At 47.1% G+C, this 14,031-nt stretch overlaps 2 protein-coding genes across 2 annotated transcripts in view; one reads left to right on the forward strand and one right to left on the reverse strand.

Annotated features, from left to right (window-relative positions):
• Positions 1–5,990, reverse strand: part of LOC107400698 (uncharacterized) — a 30,690-nt gene extending 24,700 nt beyond the window's left edge. The window contains exon 1 of the transcript XR_013042757.1: positions 5,080–5,990. The gene's annotated coding sequence lies outside the window, so the exon portion shown is untranslated. The remainder of the gene's footprint in view (positions 1–5,079) is intronic.
• Adcy1 (adenylate cyclase 1) overlaps positions 1–14,031 on the forward strand; it is a 129,624-nt gene that overhangs the window by 92,528 nt on the left and 23,065 nt on the right. Inside the window, exons 12-14 of the mRNA XM_006973013.4 lie at positions 2,647–2,736; positions 3,125–3,378; positions 4,011–4,137. Coding sequence (XP_006973075.2) covers positions 2,647–2,736; positions 3,125–3,378; positions 4,011–4,137 — 471 coding nt within the window. The remainder of the gene's footprint in view (positions 1–2,646; positions 2,737–3,124; positions 3,379–4,010; positions 4,138–14,031) is intronic.

Here is a 14,031-nt window from a genome sequence, read left to right on the forward strand (position 1 = left end):
TTGGATGTAGCTCCAAAAGCATGGGAGTGGGGAGAAATGGGCAGTGAGGTTGCCACCAGCCAAAGAGCTTTGGTGCAGCAAATAAATAGTTCTGCTTCTAAATATGTCATGTGATCAGGTTAGATGCGTGAGTTACTCCCATCTGAATGACTTGTTACAAACCTAGAATCTCTTCTGTAGTGGTATAATGTCAGGTGACGACTCAGTCTTTGGCGCAAGAACTGGGGTGAGAAACCTCAGGGGCCATTAAGAACCATTGTCTATACCAAATGTGCTAAATGAGTGCTTATTTTGTTAGCTTTTTATTTTGCTATAATTTACATCCTGAATAGAGGTTTTGATAGGTTAACAAACATTTCTAAGGGTTTATGGGAGAATCCCAGTCTTGCCTGTTAATTACTGAAGTTACTTTGCATGGTTTCTGCTTATGTGGCCATCCTTCTGGCCCTGGACTAGCATGACCTGGTGTACTACTTGTATGGGTTGCTAGTTTTGAGTATCTACAGAGTCCTGGAGAAACTTGCAAGATACTGTCACCTCCCTGGCACTGTTAGCAAGTTTCCAGAACTGTTCTGTGGAACCTGCTGCATCATGAAGCTTCTGTAAGACTCATGAATGGTGCCCATTGTGATGCCTAGGCTGTGCAGAGGTTGGAGCCAGACTGGCCTTGGTGAATGGAAGTCTGTGTTGCTGAGTCTTGAGTTCAGTGTTGTGGAGTACACCATGTTCATTTGATGACGAGGTACTGTTGTGTGCGGCCACTTTTGCCAGATAACACCCAGTTCACGATGGGCAGCTCAGGGCTTGTGGTAGCTTAGCAATGATCTGACATTCCATTTCTGTCAAGTCCCAGTGTTACCATTGTCAGGGGCTGGGTCAGGTGTTTCCAGGTTCTAGGCTTATCCAAAAATTGAAAATTAAGAGTTTATACAGATCTATCTGCAAAGGAAGCAAGATAATTTCATTGGCTCAAATCCATAGTTTAGATTCAAAAGGGATACACTCTCAAGTGGGCCACATAGGAGAGTTCTCAATGTGTCCTTACATGGGGCTCCAGAGAAGGAGGAGTTTGGTTACTAAGGATGTCAAGTGGGCAGTTCTCTGTTTTGATTGATAGATTAGGTCATATATATTTACTTTTCCTACAGAGAATGTCCCTTCCTATAATACATCTGATTTTAATCATATGCATGCCCAATTATGCAGAGGTATAAAATGGTAAGTAGGTTAGTTCCTGGAAGATATAGCTTGGTTTATTATACATGCAGGATACTAAAATCTCTCCTCTGCTGGCCTGCCTCCATAGCAGCAGGTCAAGAGCTGCTCTTAGGAGTAGTTATCTGTACAGCATGGCAGGACCTGGCTCCAAGGTCTTTGCTCCTGGACCTGTGTGTGGATCAGATTGGGATCTGTTGCTATCTCTGGATGGATTCCCAACCACACCAAGCCAAATTGTGACAGAAGCTGGGAACATTCTCTGATGATCAGGGACTTGAAGCTGTGCCTTCCCCAGTGGCAGAGATCAGATCAAGAGGGAAATGTATAGAGAGGCAAGATCAGAAGAGCCCTTGGGCTTCCTACCAAATGGTGCCTCTTCTGTCTGAGGTCAGCTGAGACGAGGCTTCTGGGGACGCACTGTAGTGTCTGGAAACCCAGACCAAAGACCTGCTGGCTACATATGCTGCCCACACCACTCTGTCCAGACCCCAGAACCTATGATCCTGGGATTGTTGTATTGATGGCAGTTTCCCCCAGTTTTTAAGCAAGAAGAGCAACACTCCCAGCCCTGTGGGAAGGATGGCGTAGTCCCAGACCCAGGCTCTGTCTGCATATGTTGCTTTCAATATGCTCTGTATGCATATTGTAATCTATACTCTTGTTTTTAGGACTATGAGCATGAAGAACTTCCTATTTCATCCTTGAAAGTACCTGCTAAATATTTTAGACTGTATTCAAAGTCAATAGATTATGAATAAAATTTCTAGTTACTGAAGAATTCTATTAAACCTGTCTGTGATGACAAACTTTGAGAATATGAGAGAGAGAGAGAGAGAGAGAGAGAGAGAGAAAGAGAGAGAGAGAGAGAGAGAGAGAGAGAGAGAGAGAGAGAGAGAGAGAGAGAGAGACATAGAGAGAGAAAGACAGAGATGGAAAGAGAGAGGAAGGAGGGGTAAATGGAATTCCTGAGGTTGGAGAATGCATTATAACAAAAATGCCCAGTGCTTCTACTCAGTTACTTTTGGTGCCAGTCAATGTGCCTAGGAGAGGGAGATGGGTGGGTGTTTCTCCTTTAAATTTAAATGCTATGTGTGTGTGTGTCTGTGTCCCTGTGTGTTCTGAATTTTTTTTGGCAAGTTCTTCACATGGGAAATAAATAGATAGAAATAAGGAAAACCTTTGCATAGGAGGATGAAGACCTAATAAGCCTCTAGAAACAGGCAAGACACCCTTCCCATCCTGCCTCGCTTGGATGGCTTGCTGTGAGCATCAAGTTACTTCATAATCACAGCGTAGTTTTTAAAGCTCCCCCCACACCCCTGCCCTCCAATGGGTCACTGGGCTTACAATCCAGAGCCTTGCACATGCTAGGCAACACTCTACCACTGAGCTGCATCCCTAGCTCTAAAGTGAGGTTTCTTTGTTCAGTGTTTTCCAGGGTGCCTGACGATCCAGATTCGCACTGTTTTGTGTGTATTCATAGTGGTCTTAATCTACTCAGTAGCTCAAGGATGTGTGGTGAGTGTCACTAACTTTTGGTATGCGGGGGGGGGGGGGGGGGGGGGGCGAAGCAACAGGCTGGAGAAGCTGAGCCAGGAGCTAGGAGACATAGTCGGGGTGGTAGGAGTCGATGGAGTTGTGACACAAGATGGAGTTTCGGGTCTTGGAGACCAGGCAGGGGCTGGTACTACCTGGTCCACCTTGCTCGTCCCCAGCCTTTCCTATAAATAGTCAGGAGCCTTTGCAGGCTGCAGCAGCAGAGGCAGTTTACGCCTGGCTGGTGGTGTCAGAGGCCGGGGAGTGGCTACTGCAGAAGGCTGGGGGATCAGTGAGGCTGGGACAGTCTTCCCAGGGGCTGCTGTACGTGGCCTGGGCCTGCCTAAGCCTTCCTGCCCTTGCTCCCCAGGTGGGCTGCCTGCCCTGGGCCTGGAGCTCTCAGTCCAACAGCTCCCTAGTGGTCCTTGCGGCTGGCGGCCGGCGCACTGTGCTGCCTGCCCTGCCCTGTGAGTCTGCACACCACGCCCTGCTCTGCTGCCTGGTGGGCACCCTTCCACTAGCCATATTCCTGCGGGTGTCCTCCTTGCCAAAGATGATCCTGCTGTCTGGGCTGACCACATCCTACATCCTGGTCCTGGAGCTCAGTGGATACACCAAGGTTGGGTAAGTGTGGTGCCCCGGCGGAACGCTCCAGACGGGGTGATATTAATCATCGTTCTCCGCGGATAATAGTTTGCATTCATCTCTATTATTCTTGATCATCGCCTCAGTTGTGAACTGTACAGTCATAGCACTCTCTCCCTCCCTCCCTATCTCTTACACACACACACACACACACACACACACACACACACACACACTTTTGCATGTGCATGTGCATGTGCACCAATTAAAAAGCCAATGTGAACCAAATATATAAATTTTACTTAGGTTAGTGGCTCCCCACCCCCCTGTTTGTTTTTCAAGACAGGGTTTCTCCGTGTAGTTTTGGTGCCTGTCCTGGATCTAACTCTATAGATCAGGCTGGTCTCGAACTCACAGAGATCCGCCTGGTTCTGCCTCCCGAGTGCTGGGATTAAAGGTGTGTGCTACTGCCACCCAACCCATTTCTCTTTTTCAGTCCAGACTCTAGCAAGGCCTCTAACTTTTGGCTGAGATGAGTGTCAGGCCTGGGGTCAGGACCACAAGCTGTAGGCCTCACTACTCAGAGATGGCTCTCTGCCCAGACCTAGGGTTTGATGACCATGTCTTGCCTGGAAACCGACACTGATGGGGTTTCTTCTCTACCTCCCCAGGGGCGGTGCCCTCTCTGGGCGCAGCTATGAGCCAATCATGGCTATCTTGCTGTTCTCATGCACACTGGCCCTGCATGCCAGGCAAGTGGATGTTAGACTGCGGCTGGACTACCTCTGGGCAGCACAGGTAAGTTGAGGCTTCTGTCTCCTGGGGCGTGAGATGGCCGTGGGGAAGGGTGCAGAGACACTCGCTCGCCATGTGACCCGCCAACGCCCTTGCTGGTTAGAAGGGACATATTCAGGTCTGTCCTTGAGGCTTGGGTTCGAGGATTGGCACCAAGGGCATGGCTGCACAGATGGGTGCAGAGTGCCTGGGCTGGGGACTGCATTTAGAGTGGCTCTGTTGTCAGGCAGTACCTTCCTCGTCCTAGGGCCTCTGTGAGGACTGGATATGGCCAGGATCCCATCAGGGTCCTTTTAGAAAATGAACATGCCAAACCTCGCTCTGCTCTCCCTGGACCCAGTAATTTTCAGGGTATTGCTGACGGGAGAAGCAGTAGGATCTCTTTTGTGGAGGCTTCAGAGAGTAGCTGTGTGAGCTGGTCTCCGGCCCCGGCCAGGCGGACTGTCACATTGCCTGTACTTAGCTTTCTGTTCAAGTGTGAGAAAAGTGCTAGCTGAGGGTTGCTTATTTGAGCCTGTGTTCACAAAGCCACTTGGGGCATGGTGAGGTTTACCAGTGTCCACGGCAGGGCAGAGTGAGACTAACTGGTGCTGGGGTGCGTGCACCTCTGTATATCACCCACCCACCCCCACTTTTTTTTCCCCCAAGTCAGGGTTTTTCTGTGTAGCTTTGGAGCCTTTCCTAGAACTCACTCTGTAGTCCAGGCTGGCCTCAAACTCACAGAGATCCACCTGCCCCTGCCTCCTGAGTGCTGGAATTAAAGGCATGCGCCACCGCCGCTGCCACCCCCCCCCTCCCGCCCACCCCCACTTTCTGTGAATTCCCCCAGGCATCTGAGAATCAAGGTAATATTAAGCATTTGATCAGCTTGCCCAGGCTCAGCTCCCATCTGTGGAACGTCCAGTGGTCTTCCCAGCAGCAGGTTGTCTCGTGAGCCTTCCTTACCTGAAAAGGAGGGATGAAGGCTAGGGAACCTGAGCCTCGGCAACAGCCAGTCTTCTGATTCGGATGCACTCGGAACAGCCCTTTGCCTTTAGAGCAGTCGAGTGTGGTTCAGTCATAAGAGCGGTACTGCCCAAGAAATGAAATCTCACCTGAGAAAACGGGTCCTCAGAGGAAGCTGCGGGCGTCAGACAGAGGCCAAGCTGGGGTAAGCAGCTGAGCCTGGCTGTTACTGCAGTCTGTGTGACATCTGGTCAGGCTCTGAACCCTTGTGAGCGGTTGTGTGAGGCCAAGCCGGAACATCTTCAGCCCCGGGCCTCGACTGTGCAGCCAGGGCTGAAGGGTCCCAGCTCAGAGCTGGGACTCAGATGCCAGGTGGGTAAGGACAGTTGGGAGGAACTGGTGACTATGATACAGAGGCCCCCTGTGGACACAGGAGTCTTGAGGAAAGCCAGGTGACTGTGGTTGTGGGACCAGCTCTGACCCACTTGGTGGAATGGGAAATCCTGTTGATTTGTCCCTTTTCCTGGGGCTGAGTTGAGCAGCAGGCAGGCTGTACAGTGGAAGGACAGAGACTAGTCATTGGCAGCAGGATTGACCAGGGCTAGGCGCGGCATCAAATAGTCCTGGTCGCAGATTCCAACAGCTACATGTAGGACCAGTACTGGCCAAATTCTCCTCTGACCAGCAGTAAAATGGAGTGAGAAACCCGACCCAAATTGCCCAAAATAAGTGCAGTTCCCGTTCTCGGCAAACTGTCCCCAGGCCTGGCGTGGTGAAGCATGCTGTGTTCTCCCAGCTTGCTTGTGCAGATGGCCCTGTCCCTGGGCTGCTGGTCATGAATCCTGTTGGGTGGCCAGTTCTTGCAGCACTCACCATTGACCCGCCCCATCCGGAAGCAGGAACTAAGGAGCCTATTGGTTCATAGCATCTAGATGGGGGGGTGCTCCTGGTGACGGCATTCGCCAGTTCTTGGAAAGGAGACCTGGCCAGTTGCATTTTGCCCGAGTCACACCAGGTAATGGGAAGATCCTCTATGGTAGCTGTGGTATCGATCGTGGTCTTTGTTGTATTCAATTACCTGTCCACTGTAACCCAGCTGGCTGCCCGCTATGGCCTGCTATGGCCCACTGACCCCGCCATCAGCAAGATCATTGGGTTTCAGATCTCATAGAGAATATCTACTAGAGAAAAACACACACAGGATGAGGCTGGAAGGCCAGGACACTTGGCACAATGAGGTGGTGGTGGTGGGGTCTATAAGGTTGTTTGCTAGAGAGGACATCCAGTTGGTTCTACAGTCTAAGCAAGTGGAAATGAGGCCTGGCTATGAATTCCTTCTGGGGTGTGCGTGTGTGTGTGATCACATCACCCCTTGGGTAAACATTTTTTCTCATATGGATTGACATGGCCTTTTCTTGGCTTTGATTATTAAATTACAATATTTGTTATTAAATGAGATATTTAAATGGTATCAAATCATGTGATTCTCCAGCCGCACCTCTACCACCGCTCATTACATACAGGTTTTCAGGAAGTGCGGGGCACAAATACATCCCCTCAAATGTGGCCCTCATGCATGAGTGTTATGAGGAGAGGGCTGCATGCTGACACATTTTTTTTTTTTCAATAGACAGGTAACAAGAAACGTCACCTTGCTTTCCCGTAACCCCAGCAAAACATGGAACTTTCAGGACTTTGTCTGTTTGCCCTCTGGATATTTAGTCAGGTTGTAGAGACATGAGAGTACCTCAAACTATTGCTTCATTGTCCGGACAAACACCAGCTGGGTTAATCATTTTTAGATACCACGTTGGCCATACAACCATAATAAATAAACAGGCTTTACTTTGTCCTTGGTGAAATTCTCTGGCTCCTCATCTTTTTTATTGGTGTAATTCTATCTCAACATTATTTTCTCTCTCTCTCTCTCTCTCTCTCTCTCTCTCTCTCTCTCTCTCTCTCTCTCTCTTTTTTCTTTCTTTCTTTTTTTTTTTGGAGACAGGGTTTCTCTGTGTAGCCCTATCTATCCTGGAACTCTCTCTGTAGACCAGGCTGGCCTCAAACTCAGAGATCCACCTTGTTTCTGCCTCCCAAGTGCTGGGATTAAAGGTGTGCTCCATCATGCCCAGCAACTAACATTATTTTTTTGTTGAATTAGTAAATATAATCCTTGTGACAAACATCATTCTAATGTTTATGTTCATTTGTATGGATGCTTTTAACTTGTTGGTGTATCAGCAAATGTTTAAGGTGACTCCCCGTCTTGCTGAAGCCATCACTAACTCCGAGGAGGACTGCCTTGGGGGCTGAATTCCCATCAGCAGACCTCAATCAGCCCCTGTTGCATCTCTTACGTCACTGCCCAGGTTCTTGAGCGTGCTTTCTTTTCTGCACAGGTATAGGAGTAGCATGGACTTTCCATCTTTCCCTGGGACTCTGAAACACTACAACATGTATCTCCCTTTTCTTCTGGTTGGCACACGTTTATGTCAGGGCTGTGAGTGGGCACATGGGGTCACATGATTTCCGATTAGCTCACACTAGGCCCCACTTCTTAAAACTTTATCACTCTCATTACTGTGCTGCAAATGATGTATATGTACAGGGGCAGTGAGCGTGCCGAGGCACGTACATGGAGGTCAGAGGACAGCATTGTGGAGTTGATTCTCTCCTTCCATCTTTTATCAGCTCTTCTATCAGGCATATGCCGGAAGCATCTTTCCCCACTGAACCATCTCACCAGGCCTGAGCCTCACTCCTTAGAGGTCCTACCACCCACCTCTCAACACCGCCACACTGAGGACTGAGTGGTGTGCCCCTACACACACACACACACACACACACACACACACACACACACACACACACACACACACACGCAAACCCTGGGACCAAACCACGTGAGAGTCTTCCATTTGTAATAGTTTTCTGGGAGAATGGTAGAATTAGAGTTGTTCTATAAATATTCACTTCACTGGAGTGAAGTCTCTGAACTGGATGCTTTATTTGTTGTCTTATGGGGAGATGTTAAAGTAAAATTCAAGTTTCCTAAAAACATGAGGCCCTCCAGGCCTCCCATTGATTTCTGCAGTGGCTTTAGGAGTTCGATCCTTCCCTGACAACTGCTCTTCGTTGACTTAAAATTGTCCATAGCACCCCTTGATGTTCCTTTAATATTTATGGAGCCTGATTGTATTATTTAATTTCTTGTGATTGGTCACAGCTGAATTCATTGTTATTTTAATTCCCTTTAAAGGTGACTTGAGAAGGACTTGTCCTTTCTAAAAATAGGTGCTCTGCTTGGTGTTGGAGATGTGTCTCAAGAGTGGCTGTAGTGGTTCTGGGAATGCTGGCATGTGGTGTAATTTCATGTTCATTTGCTCCAAAGCATTCTCTCCATTTCTGCATCCAAAGAGGAGTGTGTTCTTTATTCTGGAAGACTCTACAAAGATCCTATAGTTAGTAACTTCAAAATTAATTTTACTGTAGACAGAGAATATACTTCCATGGCTGGGATCCTGTTAACTTTCTTGGGTCTAGCTGCACTGACCATGTTCTGTGTGTCCCTAAATAGCACGTGTTTCCTGTAGCTGTTCAATGGTGTTTTGTAAATCTTGATTGAGTCAGATTTTTCATGGAAAACAGCTCTAGAACAGAAATGAAAGTTCATCAGAACATGATTCTGATCCCTATTCCCAGAAAAATACAAAAAACAAAACAAACGAAAACCCACCAGTTTTGACAGAAGAGCTAGAAAGAAAATCAGCATGGTTATAACGATCAAGTTCTTTGTATTTGGATAGTCAGGCTGGATTGTACTGCAGTAACTAACATGCCCAGCATGTCAGTAGCATTGACTAGCCAAGATTCATTCTTCTTCCTACTACGTGTCTATGCAGGTTAGCTATAGGCCACACCATCACAGTCCTCCGGACAACAGGCTGGAGCCCACCAGCCAAGAGTGCGCCATGATCTCCTTTGTCTTTAAGGGAGGCACTTCCACCATCCACTGGTGACCGAAGTCAGTGGAGAATATTAAGAGCATCGACCTCAGAACTTTCAGAGTCTACTGTGGGTGGGAGGGCCCCCATTGCTCCCAGGCCCCTCTGGTATTACATAAAAGGGAGATTTAGATGGACAGCTGTTTCAGCCCAGTCTGCTTGGTCTGAGCCACCCTGACCTAAGAGGTCGTGACACCATGGAGAGTTGGAGGCCCTATCTGATCTTTGTTCTTATGTTGGGGTCTTTACGTGTACAGAAGGTATGTGTTTTATAGTGTGCTCTAGCTTATGTGACAGTTACCAAACCAAGGAAGGTTTTCGACGAGGCCTTCTCTGGCCTATACTGGCCAGGACTCGCCTGGAGATGTACTTGAAGGGGACCTTATGCAGGTCCCCTGAGACCTGTTGTGAATGCAAACTGCCCTGGGCTCACCATTCTCTGCCTACTTGAGGAGTTCTCCAGGCTTTATGGGAGCTTATTCCATATGTGAGGCAGAAACCAGACTGTGGTGTGTGTGTGTGTGTGTGTGTGTGTGTGTGTGTGTGTGTGTGTGTGTGTTTACGTGTGTGTACTTTTTACTTAGCTTACAAATGAGCGATTTCCATAAGGCCGCTTCAAGAATTTTTAGTTTACTAACCTACCCTTTGCCTCTTCTCCCCAATCCGCATTCCCATCCCCACTAAATTAACTCCTATTATTTACTTGTCTCTTTTTGTGCCCTCTCCCTTGCGAGTTGATGGTACTTGACTTTAGCTCCCTTTATACCCTAGTTTGGGTTACAATTGCTATGATAAAATACCATGACCAAAAACAACTTGGGAAGGAAAGCGTTTATTTGGCTTACACTTCCACATTGTAGTCTATCAATGGAGAAAGTCAGTGCAGGAATTCAGGCAAGGCTGGAAGCTGAAGGCAGGAGCTGATGCAGAGGCCGTGGAGGGGTGCTGCTTACTGGCTTGCTCTTCTTATAGAACCCAGGACCACCAGCCCAAGGGTGATATCACTCACTGTAGCCTGGGCCCTCCTCCATCCATCACTAATTAAGAAAATGCTCTATAGCTGGATTTTATGGAGGCATTTTCTCATTGAACTTCCCTCCTTTCAGATGACTCCAGCTTATATCAAAGTTAACATAAAACTAGCCTGCACACTGTACATGAATAGTTCATTTCCCTCTCTGGGCTTGCCCCAGAAGAGGTGGTTCTTAGAGCCAAGGCTGTCTCCAAAGAAACATACTAGATGATTCAGAGGAAAAGGACATCTGAAAGTGCCTTTCCAGGGACTATATGAAAATCAAGTCATGTGTTGTCCTGGTCTTAAAGAGTGAAGTGGTGGCCATACTCTTGGGTACCCTGTGACCCTCGCAGGAATCTCAGTGGAGGATGGGGCAACTGTGTAGGCTGTTCATTGTGAGGAACACACTGTTTATTTCAGGCACTGTGCTGGGGGTTGGTGGTGTTCTCTGACTGAGAATGTTTTGTCAGAGTGATGGATGAGAGTCACCCCTACACACGTCAGCATCCCAGGGAGGTGCCAGGTTGGGATATCAGTTGTTTTGTTTTGTTCTCTATCCAAAATTACAAGCACACCAGCTCTGACCTTCTTGGAAATGCTTCATCATGGTTGATAGATGTGCCTGGTCAATAAATTCTAAAATGTAACAACCTGAGAAAGGGAACGCCTTTGGAAGAAGTGCTGAGAGCACATTGTGGGAACAGTTCAGTGTGTATCTCATGTGACCTTGCTGACAAGACTAATGTGTGTCACCCGGTAAGCTAGTCCTTAAAAGTCCGAGTTTTCTGACTGTTTAGGAAATCTCAGGAATTTCAGTGGATTTTCATGTTAAAAATATAACAATTCCACTTGCTTTATAAAATAACTGCTCTAGGAAGGATGGACGTTTGTCAGTCCTTTTGACCTGTGTGTGGAGTAAGACACATGAGACTGTAGGAAGGATAAAGACCCTAAAAGTCCCTAAATCCAAATGCTAGAATAAGCAGAACCCAGAATAAACCTTTCAATACAGTGTGCTGAGCCAGGCCTAATTTTCATTTTAGTGCTTATCTTTTTTAAACCTTTTTTTAGTCTTTGGAAGTTTCATATACTTGCATAAAGTATATTAATTATAACCATAAAAGGAAGTTTTGACTTCCTTTTAAGAGCATATATTACACTTTTGTGTGGGGCTGGGTACAGTGGCATACACCTTGAATCTCAGCACTTGAGAGGCAGTGGCAGGAGGATCTCTCTGAGTTCAAGGCCAGCCTGGGCTACTTGTGAGCTCCAGGTCAGCCAGGACTATATAGAGAGACTCTGTCTCAAAAACAAACCAAACAAAACAACTAATAACTCTTTTCTCTCATCTCCTTTCATGTTCTGCTGTCCGCTCTAATTGAACTCCCCCCCTGGGTTGTAGGATCGTAGATTTCTGGATAGCTCATTCACTCAGCATTTATTTTGGCTAGACCTTCTGCCAACACCTTACTTTCCTATCTCTTATCCACCTACATGCTTGACTCTTTCCAACCCCAGTGTTTCCCCTCTGTTTTCGTTTTATCTGTATTTTACTATCCTCTCTCCCTTGGCGTCCACTCCAGAAGTCAGGGATTATTAAAACATTTTGTTTTTAAGCGAAGAATATTCAATTACATTGTTGTTTTATTAAAGTATTACTGATTGGAACAATAATTATTTTTGAGAGGATAAATAATGCTGTGCTATTAATATAACCAAGCTATTATCTTTAAAATATATTTTTCCATCTTAATTCTACCCTTTAAAGGCTCTCCTTTGGGGTGCACTAGTATTCAGCGTGTTAACTATAATTAGTAATACATTTCCTATGGGGAAGAGGGTGTTTGCAATATTCTGTTGACAGGAACGGTGGATGAAAAGATTGAGGCCGGAAGTCAGAGGCCACTGACCTTGGAGAGAGACCCAGAGCAAGTCACAGACCCACTCATGGGACACTCATTGCCAGAGAACCACCTGACAGTGGCTCCGGGCAAAAGCATGCCCAGTCCCCTTACGTTGTTTTTCTTCCCAACAGAGGTCATGGACTCTGAGCCCCCATTTGGAATTTCCAGTGGCCATGTCGTTCTGTTTGCAGAGTGGGCTCCAGCCTGTGTGGGTGGTGGCGGCCAGTGTCACCTCTGGTTTGACCTGGAGTCTGGGGCCCAGGGCTGTCTTTCTTGTGTGTCTGTGCACTGCAGTCTGCCCCTTTCTATTGGGTTCTGCTAGTTCATTGATCTTGTTTAAAAACAAAAAACAAAACGAGTCACTTAGGGCCCACTGCACTAGGCTTGGACTTTCACACTACAGTCACAACTCTTTGGCTCAAACCTTCCTCACATTGCTCCTTGGAATCACTACTTCTTGGGTTGACTGGTAGTGTCACAACAGGAAATCTAGCAGCATGTAACCGGTAAAGTCAACTCTAGGGAAAGTAGAGTAGCCTTCCCCAAAGCCTTTGACAAACACAGCCCTAGGAACAGTGGTTCTAAAGATAGATGAAAAGATGCTGTAGCACAGAAGTGTGCCTGTCCTGCCCTGCACATCACTGACTCTACCACATGGGAGTGGCCCCTGGATGGCTTCCATGGCAGGCCCCAAACATCAAAGGCACTGCGGTGGCATTTCTACTATACCAGGAGTTTAATGTTCATAAATGATAACACACATACATAGACTATTTCTCAAGCCAAATCTTTTAGAGAGTCAGGTTTTGTAGCAGAGATATACAGCTTCCCTCTCTGAAAACTTCGGCATACTGTAGGCCACTGGCCCCCACTGATAGCATCCCTGGAACCTCATGGTGGCCCATGCATAGGACCATCCTTGACCTTTTTTTTTTTTTCCTAGCTCTGTAGAGCCATAGTTCATGATGAACAGACTATGACTGCCTGGTAGTCCTTAGTGCTTCATCCCCTGTTTCTGGTTCAGAGAACATGCACTCACTGGGATGCACTGGATCCACCCCAGACCAATTCTCAAAACATTCCTGTCCCAGTGCTAGTGGGATGTGAGTTCTTGTGGAGGCCACAGAAGTTCTGGCGGGTAATCTGGTGTCCTGGTGAGGTAGGTATCAGCCACCTGGTGCCGAGTCTTCTGGGCGAGGCAGACTAGAGGCCTGCCTTGGGGCTGGTGCAGTCTCTAGTGGGTACATAAGTTGTCAATAGGTGTTCAAGAGACAGGAATGGGATTTGGGGAGTAGACCCTGAAAATGAGAGAGCCATTATCAACCACTGAAAGTCACAGCGAGGGGACAGAGAATCCTTTAATCCTGCGTTAAGGCTCCGGTCCGTGTGTCTGGTGTGAAAGATGAAGAGTCTTCATGTGGACCACCCATACATCTAGAGCCCTGCATGGGTGATTAGTGAGATTGAAGCCGCATTCTCCCTCCCCCCAACCATGAGAATTTACTGTAGACACTTGGGGAACAAGGAAAAATCCGTTTACTCTAGCGTGCATCCTGTTCTGGTTAATGCACAAAGCCATGAACAGAAACTTTTAACAGAAAGTTTATATAGGCCGTAAGCATCAACATTCCACATATAAAGTTATACTTTGGGCAACTAAACAGACACAGAAAACTTCAAGTCTGGCCAATTAGGACAAATTGGAGATTTTTACATAATGATATTGTCACAGTAATTTTTAATGTAGATCAACATTGTTCTTTTCCAGTAGTTGTTACCTGGGTCATCCTATCTGGCAGAATTACGCTCTTCTTAGTGAGAGAACCAAGATATAGGCATGTTCTTTGATATGGAAATAGGACCTAGTTGGCAGTAATCCTGGTGAACAAATCTTAGCAGGAACATGTTCCCAGCAAGCCTGAAGTTCAGTGATGTTAGAGGTACACAATATCTCCTACGGTTCCTAACAAGCCTGTTCAGTGTGCTCTTTATTTTCTGGGTAAATTCGAGGCAGCGCTCCTTCAGCTAGAGT

The sequence above is a fragment of the Peromyscus maniculatus genome, chromosome 10, assembly GCF_049852395.1.
Source record: "Peromyscus maniculatus bairdii isolate BWxNUB_F1_BW_parent chromosome 10, HU_Pman_BW_mat_3.1, whole genome shotgun sequence".
Classification (NCBI taxonomy): domain Eukaryota; kingdom Metazoa; phylum Chordata; class Mammalia; order Rodentia; family Cricetidae; genus Peromyscus; species Peromyscus maniculatus.